Genomic DNA, 16,361 nt, shown 5'->3' with positions numbered 1-16,361 from the left:
CCTCGAAGGCCGGTGTCCTGCAGGTTTTAGATCTCACCTTGGGTGAACACACCTGAATCACATGATTAGTTTGTTACCAGGCCTCTGGAGCACTTCAGGACATGTCGAGGAGCTAATTTAGCCATTTAAATCAGCTGTGTTGGTTCAAGGACACATCTAAAACCTGCAGGGACACCGGCCCTCGAGGCCTGGAGTTGCCCACCCCTGTTCTAAACCGTCCGTAGCTGTGAATGTGAGTGTGATTTATTGCCTGTCTCTTTGTGTATAGCTTGTGGTAGACTGGCGACCTGTCCAAGGTGTAACCCACCTATCGCCCACTGACAGCTGGGATCTGTTCCAGTAGAAGACGATGGACAGAACAACGGTGCTGAAATGGCCCTAGTCAAAGTGCAGACCTCAACTCGGTTCAAATGCTGTGGCGAGACCTTAATGGAGCTGTGACATGAACTAATTGTGGTAAACCTCAATAAATGACGATGACAGAATTGCTCCACAATGATGACAGTATGTTACATGACTTAGTTTGAAATGGACCACAAGTTTAGGGTAAATAAAAAGAAAATAGAAATGAACTAAATCCTGACCTTCCAGCATCTCTGTTTATACCAGGAGGAAGATAAATCATTGTTTTTGAGCCATATTCGAGACACACTTGAACCAGTTATAACATATTTATGGATGATTTTCAAAATATCTGTTAAGGGTTTTGAAAAAAAAGTAGACAGGATGGAGAGATACAGACAAACCCCACTTGGCAAACATGTAATGACTTTCCACCGACGGACCTTTTGCAAACTGTGTTTTCTTGCTTCGAAATCAATAATCAGGTTGAGTGCAAATGAAGCATTTGGTTGGCTAAAATCCATTCGAAGGATGGAATGAGGAACGCCAAGAGAGCTGAGTCAGTTTGAACTGAACTGAGACTCTGTACACATGTTAGTGAGTGTAAGTGTGGCTCTCAACACTGTAAACAAACCCCTCAGCTCTTAACACAGACACACAAACACCCATCCATGTTTGCCAGTGTGTGTGTACACACACACACACACACACACACACGCACACACACACACACACAGAAACACTGTCGCTGTTGTTGTTGGAAAAGAGCCACGGTCGCTCGGCACACACGGTGAGTGGAGTCAAAAGACAAATAAACATTCAGTCGAGGAGTGGAGCTGGGGAAAAGTATGATAGTGAGCTGTATGTGTGTGTGTGAGAGAGAGGGAGTGTTTTTGTGAGCATTAAGCTGATGGCTATCAAAATCTGCTGATTTGATCAGTATTCCAGAGAGAAAGAGACAGAGGGAGTGTGGGTGAGGAAGGTAGTGAGGGGCGGTGGTCGCTCGTTGGTGGGGACTCATTAGAGAGCCAAACCTCATTTAGACAAACATTAACACACATACACACACACGTACACACAAACATGCACTTGATCACGCACAGTTAAGAGCCTGACCATGACGAAAAGTGTGTTTTCATATTGAATTACTTCCAAAGCTCCGAAGGCAAAAACACACAGTTGAGGGGTTGAAACAACACTGGGGCAGGACGGCTGGTAAACTGACCTCGCTCCAAACCAGCATGGTACCGAAGATTACTTGGAGACCGTCGAAGAAATTGTCTCCTATGATGATGACAGTAGCACCTCCCGTAGTCCAGCCCTCACTGGGACTAATGGCTTTAATGCAGGGCGCTGCTCCTGGAGCATATAGATGAGAGCATGATTAGATCCATGAGTAAAAGGGTGAAAAAAAAGAATTAGGTACTTTTGGTATTTAACATGCATCTACAATAAACTGCAGCTGAAAAAGACATGAAATATTAACTATATTGCTATTGTAAAAAAACACAAATCAGTCTGCAAACTGGAGGGGAAATCTGGCTTGAAGCGTTTTCATCCCTGTTGCATCTGCACCTCATAATTCATCCTGCTGCACCCGCGGATTCTGGCTGTGTTCCAGATCATCACACTTATTCACTGAGAACACTGCAGATTCAAAGACTGAGTCCTTTTTCAATGGGTCCTTGTGCAAAAAAGAAGGGTTTCCCCTTGTAAATAATTCTGCTGAGTAAAATGATAAACACAGGAAACGAGTGCTGAAGTATCAAGTAAAGTCTTTGGGTTCTCTTCACTTCAGTTTCAACCATTATTTATGTTTCTGAGAAGTGTTTGAGTGGGAAAGAATAGACTGTCATAATAATAGAATTTAACCAAAATTTTAAAAGAAATCACTGAAAGCTCTGAACCAACAGCAGTTAGTTTACTATTTACTCCTGGTAAAAAAGAGATTTATTTAAATGACTTGTACAAAAAACCCCAAAAACAGAAGCTCACTTCTTGTTTCACTGTGTAATTTTCCATTATCGTTGATTGAAGGTAGTTTAAAAGCATCATTTGGACGCAATCTGTATTGGTGTGTTTACAGTTTGTTGATCCCAAAGCTTGACTGGCACGAGATTAGGACAGTTCATTTCTGAAACTAATGATCTTACATGGATAAAAGCACACACAGACGGTTTGGTGTGCATCACATGACTTCAAACATAATGGATACAGTCAGCTTATGTCACTTCAATATGACAGAGTATTGTGTGTTTAAGCTCATGTGATCTAATCCTATATCATAACAACAAAAACCCGTCTGTCAAAAACCAGCTCTCATCTCAGTGTAAGTGTTTGTGTGTGATTATCAGTATGCAGCTGAATTACAACAACACCCCTTAGTCTGGGTTTGAGTATGAAAAAAAGCATAATGATATTAGACCGATACACACACACTGACACACACAGAAAGCACCACACCATGCAATGTGTGTGTGTAGTGAGTTGGATTAGCCAGATGGAGGGGCAGGAATCACCTGATAGGATTAAACCATCAACCATCTGGTGGCCATGCTGCTTATGCTCTCAGACACACACACACACGTGCTTGCATGCATGCACACACACTCCTTACCGTGTTCTAGGTAAGACGGCGTCCCCTCCACAGGATCGAGCCTGCGGGCCCGTCGACCGTGTTTGGAGTTGTTGTGAACGAACATGTTATCAGAGACCGACAGGACGTGTCCCTCCACGCTCACTGTCGTTGATACGACCACCTGGAGAGAGGTAAGGGGGTGAGTGGCAGAGAGAGTTGGGTGGACAATTGAGAAAATAAGGTGATTAACAAGGAGAGGATTGGGGAACAAGGTGGAAAAGGTGGACATAAAAAATGGGTAGGGGTGGGAAAGGAGGTAGGCAGGGAGGGAGGGAGGGAGCGGGGAAAGAGAAAGAAAAGAAAAAGAAAAAAGAAAAGAAAAAATGAGGAATTATAAAGTCGGGGGTCGAGGGATCATCGCAGGGAGGAGTTAAAAGCATGAAACTGTGAAAAGCTCTTTAAATGTAACCTGTTATCACTGCTATTACCAGCACCCTCAACACACACTAAGTCACTGTACACTCTGTGTGTGTGTGTGTGTCCTCCTCTGTCCAATAGTTCCTGATGGGTCCGGCCCTTAATTATCTCCCAGGGAAACAGAGCTGTCTTTTCTGGTTCCACTACAATAGAGCTGCACAATTAGAGGCACAGATACCGTCACACACTTGGTGCTGGATGACTCTCTCCATCCCATCTCACTCTCACACACACAAGTCTGTACACAAGAGAGCACGCCACACACACACACACACACACACACACACGCACGCACGCACGCACGCACGCACGCACGCACGCACGCACACACACACACACACACACACACACACACACACACTCCCATACTCATGTGCCACGGTAATAAATCTATCAGTATCTCCTGGGCGTCCAGTTTCTCTATTCATGCTCAAGTGGTGTCTTCCTGATTGTGTTGTGGCCTTTAGATAAGGAAATAATACTGAGTGCACTGCCTGAAATCTTATTCACAACCTTCTTTCTTTCTCTCTTGATACAGTGTCACAGGCAATGCATTTGCGTGCTGTGTCTCTGTCACTCGTGGTCCCTCAGGTTTGCAGTATGCCAATGCATACTGGGAATGTTAGACTGATAATAAAAATGGGATTTTTCAGTTGCTTCTTCCATATTCTATTTATACGCCCATTTTTCTCACTGCTTACCCAGCTTATGGTCCTGGGCAGCTGGAGCTATCCCAGCTGACACAGGGTGAGAGGTGGGGGACACCCTGGACCCCCATCTCTGTCCCAGCCTCACCTGTCAGACTGCATAATCTCTTTCTTTTTGGTTGCCATGATTTTTTTTTTTAGCATCTTTCTTTTATCATTGCCAATTTGTGGCCTATCTCTCCCTCTCTCTTACACACACACACTGCTTGGCTCTCTTACCCTCTCCCCTCTATACCCCTGCATTGTGTGTATATTTATGCTCCAACTACTCAGGGTCAGGATCTCATGTTTCCTGTACAGGCGCTGATAGCTTATTTACTTACACAGAAACACACGCATACACACATTCCTGCGTATATGTGTTGCAGCAGCCATGCATTTGTGTCATTATGTGGTATGTCCACAGGAGACAAAGGGAAGGGCGAGAATGAGAGAAAAAAGACAGCGAGGTATAGAGAGAAGCCTCGACAAAAGAAAATGAGGAATGAATTACGAGAGTGAAGAAAATCTTGCGGTTTGTACCTGGAACCTCCTCATGTCTCTCGGGTTTCCTGCATTCTTCAAACAGTTCTGGTTGCACTTGAGGAAAAACTTGAGGAAAAATCTGTGGAGACAAAGAGGATAAGGCCATATTTGAGGTTAACAGCTTGACAATAGACCAGAGTGAAGACTGCTTTCCTCCAGAATGCGAGCTCAGGCCCAGTGCAGACACATCCACATAAACAGAGAGAGAAATTAATATTTCATACTGTGTGAAAGTCAAAATGAATTTCCTTGTGGAATTTGCTTGCAGATGTAAGGAACTTTTTTTGTTCCTAAATCCACAGCAGCTTCTTTGAAAAGTCCACAAAAAGACAGCGGATGAGCACATGAGAAGGGAAGTTTTATAGTATTGTAGCAAAACTGCAGAAACTACGTGACTGTGAGGAAATCATAAGTTTGACCTTAAGTTTTACACTTTTTGTGAATTTCGGCTCTCAAAATTCCCGCTGTTTCTGTCTTTCCATAAGTCACGAAAAAGCATAAATCCAGTTAGTGTTAAAGATAATAAGCAACTGTATATTTCTGCAAAACTTAAGATTCAGGATCTACTTTCTTAACATTAACCCTGATGTCAAGCCATTAAAAAGTGGAGCTATGTTGACATTAGGTGTTTGAAATGGGACCATATGTCATGAATCTATATTACAGAATAAATCAAACACACAGATGGCCATCAACGGCAAACAAACACATCCAGGTTGTGTTTTGTTGTGAGCCAGCTGGCCAGCCTGGCAGAAGCAACAAGGCACACTTGCACAGAAAAACACAAACACCCACACATGTTCATGTTTGCATGTGTATTTGTGTTACATCTGTGCTCCTCACAGCTCAACAAAAGCAATACCCCATCACACAGCCTCAAACACAAAGAAGACCGCCACTTCCCTTCCTCTGCACTCATGCAAAACCTTTTACTTTGCAAATATATTTTGTGTTAATAAACAGCAGATGATTGTCTTCAGTTTCACTTTAATCCGGGAGGAATTTCTTTACAGAAACAAAGAAATGAGATCAAACAGCGTTACTAGCCTAGGATGAAAACCTAAAGCACCACATGAAAATTGTAACACAATCCAATACAATATTTTTTACATTAACCATATTTGCCATTTCAAAGGTCTACAGGACTATTTACACAAACTACAGCCCTCCAACACAAGATATTTAAAGATAAGATTGAAAAAGACACCTCTATATCTCAGAAAATTATTGAATATAATACTATACTATCCTATACTATAACTCCATTATAACATTAAGATTGCAGAGCTATTGCATTATGTTAGATTTCATGAAAATATGTCTGTATTATCTCCATTCCCTGGTGGCTGAGCCCGAAGCTCTGCTGTTCAAGAGGTGACAGCCCTTGAATTGGACCACCAGAACAAAGCAGAGGCATGAGCGTGCGCGTGTGTGTGCGCGCAAACATGTAGTCCACATGCGAGTGTGTGTGTGTGACGGTGCAGCACAGCCTAGTGGCAGGTCTGAGTGTAGAACTCTGCATTAACGAGCTCAAGCTTCATTAGAACACCGGCGCTGGGATTCTGCATACCTAATTATCTTGACCCTTAACCTCCGGGTGACAGCCTATCACAGCGGAGGACAGCCACGGTGACCCCTGCTGACCTCCCACTGTCTAGTCCTTCTCACAACACTAGCATAGCGTTAACATGAGCGCCTCAGCTGACCCTGTGCTGTAGATCTCTGTGTAAAGGAGGCGACTGGGAGGCTTACACACTTCCCCGCTCATCTGTCTGATATACTAAAAAAAAAAAAAAAAAAAACGCAATAATTTACAAGTAAAAGACCTAAATTTCAAAGACTGAAAATAATATGGATTCAAACAAAAAACAAACCCAATGGGAAAGAGAAAAAAATTCATCTTTATAGTGTAAAACTATAAGCATTTTATTAATGTAACTCTTGCAAATGATGCTGTAATTGAAACGTCTGCTTCTGGAAACGGTAATTTAAACATAATTTGCTTCTACAATGTTGTATAACATACATATAAGATAAAAAGTATAATAAAGGACAAAATATTAAAATAAAGACTGTGGAGTTGTTCAAAAGCACTGATCTGATGGAAGAGTATATAACGCAGATCTTACCAAGAATATCATCTCTACACATCTAGTTTTAATGCTGTCTTGGTTTTTAGTCAACACAAATATATAAGTGATATGAATTATTTATAAGTTTTTAAGAGTTTCAGACAATAGAAAAGCAGATACAATGAATTCGGGAGACACAACACAAGGTTGGATTCTCATAATCAAATGCATGTGTCTTACTCTGATAGTTAAAACAAACTGAATGGATTTTACATGCACTGTCACTGTGGTCTCATCTATAACCATAACCACAAACAACATTGTTTAAATTGCTTTAAATGTAAAAATAAACCTTGCTTTGACCTCAATGTTATCTCTGTGTAAAGTTTAGACACCATGAGTGATTTTCCCACTGCTGGTGTGAAGGGTATTACACTTTGCTACACGTATGCATCCAAGCTGGCAGTGAACTTTACAGTTCTGACTATGTGTCCCATCTCAATCAATGCATTTTCGTGCTCCATGTTTGACTTCCTCTTTTCTTTTTCTCGCTCTTGACATAATCTCTCATTCAAGCTGGCATTAGTCGAGAATAAATAACAAGGCAGGGTCTGTCGAATTAAGTTGATTTTATATATTAAATAAATTTATCGCGGACCTTACAGCCTTCTTTCGTAAGCGTATGTTTTTTCCTTAATGAATAAAACATAAGCAGGCTGTTGGGAACGATCAGAAGACTTCCAAGTATGAATATGGAACCATTTTATAAATGAGCCCTAGAAGTTCACTGAGGAAGGTATGTATTCCTGGGGGTTTGGGCTTCTAGTCTACTCTTTCACTTTCCCACAGTGTCCAGCTCAATTCTGTCATCATTACTCAAGTTCAGTCATCTTCTTACCCAGCCTCTGTGAGCCAATCAGGCTGTTTCATATACTCTCCTGTCATTCTGCCTTTTAGACTCTTGCATCCTGCCTCCTCCATCTCCACCTCACACTGGTCGGTGAGAGAGCTGCCATCACCAGCAACTAGTCTCCACAGTGTCCTAACATACCTCCTATCATCCTGCCATTGCTGAGACTCTGCTATGTTATATGTCCCAGTTCATTAAATCGTTAGTAAACTGGGACTTAGCTGACTTTTGCAGCTGACTTTTACAACAAGCCGTTGGCGCACTTGTATGTTGCATCGATAAAATGGAAGGCAGAAATAAAACCTCAGCAAGGCACTCCTCTACAGCGCAACAGGACTCCTTTAGGTGCTCTGAGTAAATGAACTTCTTTATTTCTATTTCTGCTCTGCAGCTACTGTAACAATATTTCTGCTGCAGGCTCTTCTTGCTGCTTTCTCTGTTGCTGCTCTACTGAGAAAGATAGGAACGGTTTAAACATCACCTTAATAATCACCACATCAGTATTACAGCAATAATTCCCCCCTCTCAGTGCATTCCTTCTATCACTGGCTCAGCTTATTGGTGATCTCATTATTTTTCATATTTCCATCTTCCACTCGACTCTGTCCTTTTCCGGTGTGAGTGTTTTCTCTCATTGACTGTCAAAAGTACATATTCTACATTTTAATGCAGTATGGGAGCGATCCTCTCTCCCCTTCACTTGACCCCATCTGGCCTAATCAACTGTGCTACAAAGAGACCCTGCAGCAACACGCACACACACACGCACAGAGACACCTTGTGTGAATTGATTGGCTGGTCCAGTCGCTGGTCGTTAAGAGGCCTCCAATTAAAATGGGCAATTATAAGGGTCTGAGTGATTGTGGGGGAGGGGAGAGCGCTCCCCTTCCCTCCGCTACTGCTCTCCCTCTTTGAGGCCCGATCATGTTCAAGTGATAACGGCGCTGTTGACCTTTGCTGCTATATTGTGAGTACCACACTCACAGAGTTGACCTGACACCAGTCCTGCCTGCTACACACACACACACACACAGACACACACACACACACACACACACACATGCACACACATGCACACACAGCTCTTCAGTGTTGGAGTCAGGGGGAGCAGTAATTTAAACTAATAAAAGAAGAAAGACAAAAACATTAACATGCAAAAGTAATACTGTCTTATACACTTGTGATTTTTCATTATAGAGTCAGAGTGTGGATGAAGACATAGGTGCAAAAGACTACAATATCCAGTGTATACAGGATAATCTCTGTGTTTCTCATCTTCAGTATTCAGGGAGAGCTTGCAGCTGAATGCTAGCTTTACTAAGGTATTCTTAACCATGCAAGACTCTGCAACAGGAGAGCACTTTTTTTAGTGTGTTTGTTTTATAAACTTAAATATAAAAGATGTTGCTGGGTTGTTAGCATGCTATATTGTTAATACTGATGCTACTAAAACAAAGTGCTAGGCAACCGTAAAATATAATCAGCCAGATTATATAAACAATCAACTATCTCTATTTTTGCCAGCTTAAATTACCCTTGTAAGAATTATTTTCAATATTATGAGACGTCAAAGTGTGAATAATGGGTAGAATATGGTTCTCCTTTGGCAGTGCATTGGCAGGGTGCTATAGACAGCCCGTCTACCTGCAGAGAACGTCTGCTGCCTGTTGGAGGCAGTTTCCAATGTATGTGGTGCGACCTGTCTGTGGGCTGCTCTAGCTTGTGCTGTTGTTGTTCTGTCAGCCAGCTGCAGAAAAGAATGAAGTTATAACATACAAAATGAAAAGCTGAAGCTCTCTTCTCTTTTGCGGTCCACTGATCAGCGTTGGAACAACACACAGTCGAGCTGTTGCTGCTGGGTTTTTGAAGGACTGCACAGGAACCTAACGTCCAAACGGACACATAAAACGAGCACAAGCAGGCAGATGGTCTCATTTTCAGTTGTTTTTTTTTCTTTCACTTCCTGTTTGGTTAGCAAAAAACTGTTAAGTTAGGGTTAAAATACACCCTTTTAGACTGTTAAAAAAAACGAATCATTTAATGTGAAAAGGTAACTACAGCTGCTCGTACCAGCACTGTTAGTATTTTAGTATTTATTTATTTATTGTCATTGTCAAGAACAATGAAATTGCGTTTGGGGCTTCCATACAACCCAAAAAAAAAGAAGAAAATAATAAATACCCCTTAAAACCCAAGTGTACATATTTAACCCAGTGTGACTCCAATGCAATAAGACAATCCTTAGCAATAATGTTCGTAGAAATTCAGACAAAGACCTGAGAAACATGACAAAATACAACAATGCAACCCATTCAATATTATTGTACTGTGAGATATGATATCAGATATGATAGTTATCTATTTAAGAAAGAGGGGGGGGGGCAGGAGGGGGAAGAGAATAAAGATATGATGCACCAATGCAGACCAGTTCATTGCTATTAAGAAGTTGGATATGGTTATTGTCCGTGAGAGGGGGGCAGAGAGTTCAGGAGCCTCACAGCCTGTGGATACAGGCTGTTGGCCAGTCTGGATGTTCTGGCCTGTATAGACCTGTACCTTCTCCCTGAGGGCAGCAGATGTTGGGAAGTTATCTGAGGGTGGACAGGTTTATCACTACTGCACTGTACTGCGTTGGTTGTAGTAATATAGCAAACAACAGTTGGATGCTGTTATTTTTTGTTAGCTATAGTGTAGTGGTGAACAGCACAGCAGCATCCATTATTCAGGGGCTGAGATGGCAATTATGGCTCAGAGCACAACTGACATTAATATTTAATATGTAGGGCTAACACAGACCTGAACAGAGAGACAGGAAGTGACAGAGAGAGGGGATGGAGAGATGGCTGAATGCAGAGAGAGAGAGAGAAACAGTGATGATGAGGAGGAAGAGGAGGAGGAGGAGGGGAGGAGTGTGTGAAGGGGAAACAAATGGAAAAGAGAATCGGGAAAGAGGATTATGGGAGTTTGTTTCGACCACTCTCCCATCATTTAAATAGTTACAATACCAACGGGGCAAGGGTGACATCTGGGGGAATTCCAGCTTTGTGTGTATGTGTGAAGAAGATCGTGAGCGTCTAAGACTGAATCTCTGTGTCCGTTTTATTCCCAGAAGACCTGGTGTGCTACCGAGCCAAGAATAACGATGCTGCCTTGGAAGAGAAAGAAAACAGACACACACACAGACACACACACGGTATTCTGAGTTGTTGCTGACAGGTGGAGAAATTGCAGTGAGTCAGTTTGTGCAGACAAACTGAACAACAGATCAGTACTTTAGCTTCTCCTGCCTCCTGTGTCTCTTCTCTGTCTCACTGCTTTCTTTAGATATCTTGTTTTACCTAGCTGCCAAGTTTCCTGGCAAAGCTTTCTGACAGAATGATATTCACTTTCTCCATCTGCGTGTGTGTGCGAAGCAACTCGTAAATGTATGTGTACCGATCGTAACAGCCAAATAATTGATCATTTTCTGCACAAAGTGAGGGACCAGTTGCAAAAAATACAAAAAAATGAAGCACAAGTTCATGCTATCGCTATATGCGGCGCATTAGTGACCGGCCTTTAAATGTGCTTTATTCTCATTTGTCAGTAGCTAATCTGCAGCTAATATGAGTAGTGAGAGTTTCCCTCTCAGTCTGTTGATCTTTCACAGAGATCAACTTCCTGTTTCCTGTTTACATTGTGAGTTTGTTATTGTTTAATGTGATGACATCAGATAGCACTGCTGGGCCCCGTGCCTGCTATCTGAGTATTCGGTAGGAAAAACAAGGACATAAAATCCTATTAGGCAATCTGTTCGGCTGTTACTGCAGTCATAATGTGATAATATATTGCTTCCTGTTGGAGGAATTCTTGTTTTACTTTGCTGTGGTTTTATCTTGCTCAGGGGCACTTCAGCAGATTAAACAGGTGCTGATACAGGGCTCAGTGCTATAATCCACAGATTTCAGTTCAAATCTCTTTAAATGTTTACATCCACTTTGACTTACAGGTCGGAGGAGTGGTAATTAAAGGCAGTTAGTATTTTAAATGCTGATAAGTTGTCTTAAATGGATTAGAGAGACTAATATGATGCAGAAATGTAAGGAAATCAGAAGGATCTGAGTTGGAGGGAAGATGTATTTTGGTTGGTTCACTAATATGTGAGTTTTGTGAAGTCTTGCCTAACACAAAGCTGATAATCTTCATATTGTGCTTTCTACATGCAGTTACAAAATCTAACAAGCAAAGTTTAATAATTTGTCCACGAAGTGCAAAGAGCGTTTCTGCTGATTTTCACACAAACTGAAGACATCTCTTATTGAAGATAACGAAACAGGAACCTGGTTGAAAATGAACAACAGAGGGCTAATGTGTGTTTCCATTTGCTTTGCAACAACGCACTGTGCATCTCTCTATACACGTCAGGCACATTTACCGTATTAAGTAACTTTTGTAGCTAAGATGTCCAAATGCAAAACACTCAGGGCCATGGGTGAGCGGTGCTGAACGTAACTCGAGTGTGAGAGTGGAGGAAAAAGAGCAGAGCGGCTGAGCAACATTCAAAACGTGTGGGGCGGGTGCAGGGGTGGGTGGGAGAAGAGCAAAATGGAGTGCGGAAGAAAGAAAAAAGGCAGCGGAGGAGGAAGCGAGGGGGCTGGGGAGGAGGGAGGAAATGCATGGGAGAGGGAAAGAGAGTTATGCGAGGGAACAAGACTTAAGAGAGCCGAGCGAAGCAGAGTTATTTTACATAATGATGGTTGATATGCACAGAGGTAATTGATAGCTGAGCTGCAGCCCAAAAAACACCCAGCTAGCTGTCAATCACGGCTCATCTCCCTGGAGATATGCTAATGATGATGATGATGAGGGCTTAGCTTCATATTGCTATCATTACTATTAATGCTGTCATTGTTGTCATCTCTGCATATTTAAATGACAGCGCAGGCCAGAGTGGTGATAGCCAGTGTGCATGATGTCTGTGAGAAAGGGCTCGTAATGTCTGCAGGGCTGAGATAGACTGAGAATTAATAACTTGCACGGCGTACTTACTTTGCACTCATTCAGACCTGTATAAGTGTCATTACATCATTGTTGCATGTAAGGGTGACACTGATGTCATCAGTTTATGACAAGGCAGCGCAGAGCGATGCACAGCCCAGTAATGCATTACAAATGCTGCGATACGTCGATCCAGCGCCGGTTTACTGGAGGTTAACGGTCAAAATTATACAGAGGTTTAGGAGAACCTCCAGTGTGTTTGTGTCTCTGAGTCAGTGAACGACTGAGAAGAGAAGACGACTCATAAACTGCAAATCCTGTTCAGACAAATGGCAGAAGATGAGACATTCATGACCGGTCAGCCAGACAAGTTGTAAACAGGCCAACTGATAAGCTACATGAAAGTGAAACTGCTTCATTTGGAGTCTAACAACGGAAAGTGGTCACGATCAGATCTAAGGTCCATGCAAGCATGTTCTCTCCATGTCTCTCTGTCCAAAACTGCCATCCTGCCTAGGGTGCACTCCACTTCTTGGCCTTTGACAGTTAAGATAGAGTCCAGCTGACCCTGAATCAGATAGGTGGAAGGAAAAATGATGTCATGTGTTTCAAACACACACAGGATCTGCTCTCAGTCAGGAAACCTGTTGGTGATGATACTGCATTCTGTATGATGAACCTGTATGACGCTACTTAGATGACAACAGTTTATTATCACTGGAGAGATATTTAATAAGAATATGAATTCGATACCAAAATTAGGCAAACATATTGAAATTATCAGGGTTTATGCTTCAAAGTCAGCAATTTGTCTTGTTTTTCTATGTGTGTGTTGACTATGGCCCCATAAGAGTGTGAGATTAGTACTACATAAACACAGTCTGAGGAGCTACATAAATACAATATACTCTGCCGCATAAAAAAACAAGCTGTGCTGTGTGAAAAAATCTTTAACATTTCAGCATCTTAAGATTTCTTTAACGACTGAGGCCGCGGCCGTTTTGAAAACCTCACTGATATAAAAATGATCCCAGACATTCATTGCCGGGGTTACTTGTATGCACTTGAAGAGATTAGTGGCTTTTGGTGTTATTAACTTTGTTAAATACTTGAACAAAAACGACGCTACTGGCTCTCTGATGCTGCTCTACAGTTAGAGGCCATGATAAGATTAAATTACAACATCATTACAAATGCCGTCAGAGGTCCGACTCACCAGAGGGAGAGAAAAGAGGGGAGAAACAAGGGAGAACAGCAAAGAGGTAAAGGCAAAGATGAGGGGCTAGACAGACAGAGGGAGGAGGTTACTGTGGTGTATATTTTAAAGGCTGAAGGCAAACTGTTGAATTATAGATGAGTGAGATTGATTTGTGAGAGGCAGAGGAGGAGGGGGAAAAAAAGGAGAGAAAAAGGTGGAAGGAGGGACAGAGGAGAAGGGGGGAGGCAAGAGTTGTGGGGAGCAAGCAGCTAAAGGATCGCTCGCTCTGGGCCAAACATGTACAGTATGCACACACAAACACACACATGCGTGTGCGGGAGCGCAGGCACAGACAGCTTACCTCAAATCGAACTGAAGCTCAGGCTCTCTGTGCTTTTTACTCTTTTTACTCTTTTTTCTCTCACACAGACACACACACATAAAGTTTATCAGCACCACCAAAGAAAAACACACACGTAGATACACCCTCCGTTCGGTGATTACCTACTAACAAGACAACAGCGCCAGTGTGCCGCGGGGGTTTCAGCAGATGAACTAAACTTGTGGGGCTGTTTTTGAGTGAGCGTCTGTTCCTTTGTCATTGCTCTTAGAAATAATTCATGGATTGTGTCGGAGGGGGGCTGGGATTGTGGGTGGGGGGTACGAAAAGGAACAGAGGGCAGGAAGAGAGCGATGAAGGAAGTGATATTGACAGGAACCTCTTCTTCCTCTCTCCTCCTGTCTCCTCCTCTCTCCATCAGTCAGTCACTCAAACACACACACAGCTTCACTGTCAGTAAAAATGCATCTCTTGCCTACTTAGAGATTTCTGAGATATGATGGTAATGATTGAGGGGACGTTGATAAGTTTCTTCTCCACGCAGATGTATGATGCATGCATGTGTTGCTCCAAGCTGGACTTGCTTGGTCCGTCTTCAATAAATTCAACATTTATGTTTCATGACCTCTTGTTTTCACACAAATGGGAACTCAGCAAGGTAAAGTGTTACAAAGTTGCCATAGTTTAAACTCAAACCTTTCATGTACAGTAGATAAAGAACCAGAAAACACTTGCATGAAGTGATTCTTTATTTAATTATTCAATTTGCTCTAATGGATTGAAAGACCTTAAGCCTTCTGTATGTGTTTACCTTTTTTGTGTACAGGTGTGGGCAAACATGAGCACACATTTCATTAAAAACTATGAATTATCATTTGTTTAATATCAGGAGGAATGAGGGTGATAGAGTTAGGTCCATACGTTTTGGGGGAATCACAGTTTTTCTGATCGAGATGTGACTAAAGTGTCGAACCTCAGCTTCAATTCAAGTGGTGTTACAAAAGTACTGCATTAACTTTTATGATTTACACCCATTTAAATGCATAGATCCCCATTTTGAGAGGATCAAAAGTAATCAGACAATTGACTGACATCTATTTGGTAGCACTCAAAATACAAAGTCTTCTCTGCAATTGACAGAGGCCTCACTTCTACTTAGGTTTATTTTGTTTTCGAGCCTATCAGAGACATATAAAAGCAGCCAACATCAACAATTTGGTTCATTCTTTAAAAAAAAAGAATACACTGGCCAGCTTAGCAGCATAAAAAGATCTGAGAGGCCACAGAAGACACATAGAGTGCAGGATTGGTAGATCCATTTCCAGGGTTAAGAAACCTTCTAACATTTAACACTCTCAAGGTAGGAGTGTCATTGTACAAGTGTCCAAGTGAGAGATGCCTTCATACATGAAAATACAGAAGGTTTACAACAATGTGCAAACCACTGGTTACACTCAGGAACAAGAAGGCCGGATTAGAGCTTGAACATTTCTGGAAATAATTTTTGGGAAGATGACACCAAGATGAACTTGGACCAGAATAATTAGAGGAAGAAAGTATGGAGAAGGAGCAAAAAAAAAAGGATCTTGATATGAAGTATACCACATCATCTGTCAACCATGGTGGATGCGGTGGAAGCACTGGCATTTATTGATGATGTGACTGCTGATAGTAGTAGGAGGATGAACTGTGAAGCATACAGGGCTGTGCTCTCTCCTCAGATTCAGGAAAATACTGCAAAACATTCCTTCAACTGTATACAACTGTATATAAAAGAAGCATGTTGTATAAGATGTACAGTACTGTAAATAAAATATAAAATAATCTTTAACTCGTTAAGTGCCACTTGGTATATTCTTGTGCCGCTTCAGCACTTATGCACATGTATGTGGGGGTTTTTTTGTGTTTTTTTTAGATATTTAGTATATTTAAAGGGATGTTTTTTTTTTTATTTAGTCACAACATCTTGGAATTATTATTTAATTTAAGTTGCTATCTCTCTGGCTGGAGTCTGATCTGAGCACTCACTGTCCACTCGGGCTGCCACTTTAACATTATGTGCTACAAATTGCTTCAGCTTCTGTCTTTGCATCTGGTGTCTCCTTTAATAATGCCTTTGGCTCTAAATATACAGAGAGGCAAGGAAACAAAACAAAAAGTCACAGCTCATTCCAGTCATGCTAATGTTGTGAAAGGGTATATTTAAATCCAAACCACATCTTTTTCTAAACCTAA

General features: G+C 41.8%; 1 protein-coding gene across 5 annotated transcripts in view; it reads right to left on the bottom strand.

The window, feature by feature from the left end:
- Positions 1-16,361, bottom strand: part of LOC309715940 (transcription factor COE1) — a 92,124-nt gene that overhangs the window by 30,154 nt on the left and 45,609 nt on the right. For all 5 annotated transcript variants that reach the window (XM_082549455.1, XM_082549456.1, XM_082549458.1 and 2 more), the window contains exons 7-9: positions 4,627-4,708; positions 2,960-3,101; positions 1,568-1,701 (exon numbers count right to left, since the gene is read on the bottom strand). In XM_082549455.1, coding sequence (XP_082405581.1) covers positions 1,568-1,701; positions 2,960-3,101; positions 4,627-4,708 — 358 coding nt within the window. The remainder of the gene's footprint in view (positions 1-1,567; positions 1,702-2,959; positions 3,102-4,626; positions 4,709-16,361) is intronic.

The sequence above is a fragment of the Aulonocara stuartgranti genome (genome assembly GCF_965226115.1).
Source record: "Aulonocara stuartgranti genome assembly, chromosome: 10".
NCBI lineage: Eukaryota > Metazoa > Chordata > Actinopteri > Cichliformes > Cichlidae > Aulonocara > Aulonocara stuartgranti.
The sequence above is the reverse complement of the archived record's forward strand: the minus strand, read 5'-3'. Positions and strand labels throughout refer to the sequence as shown.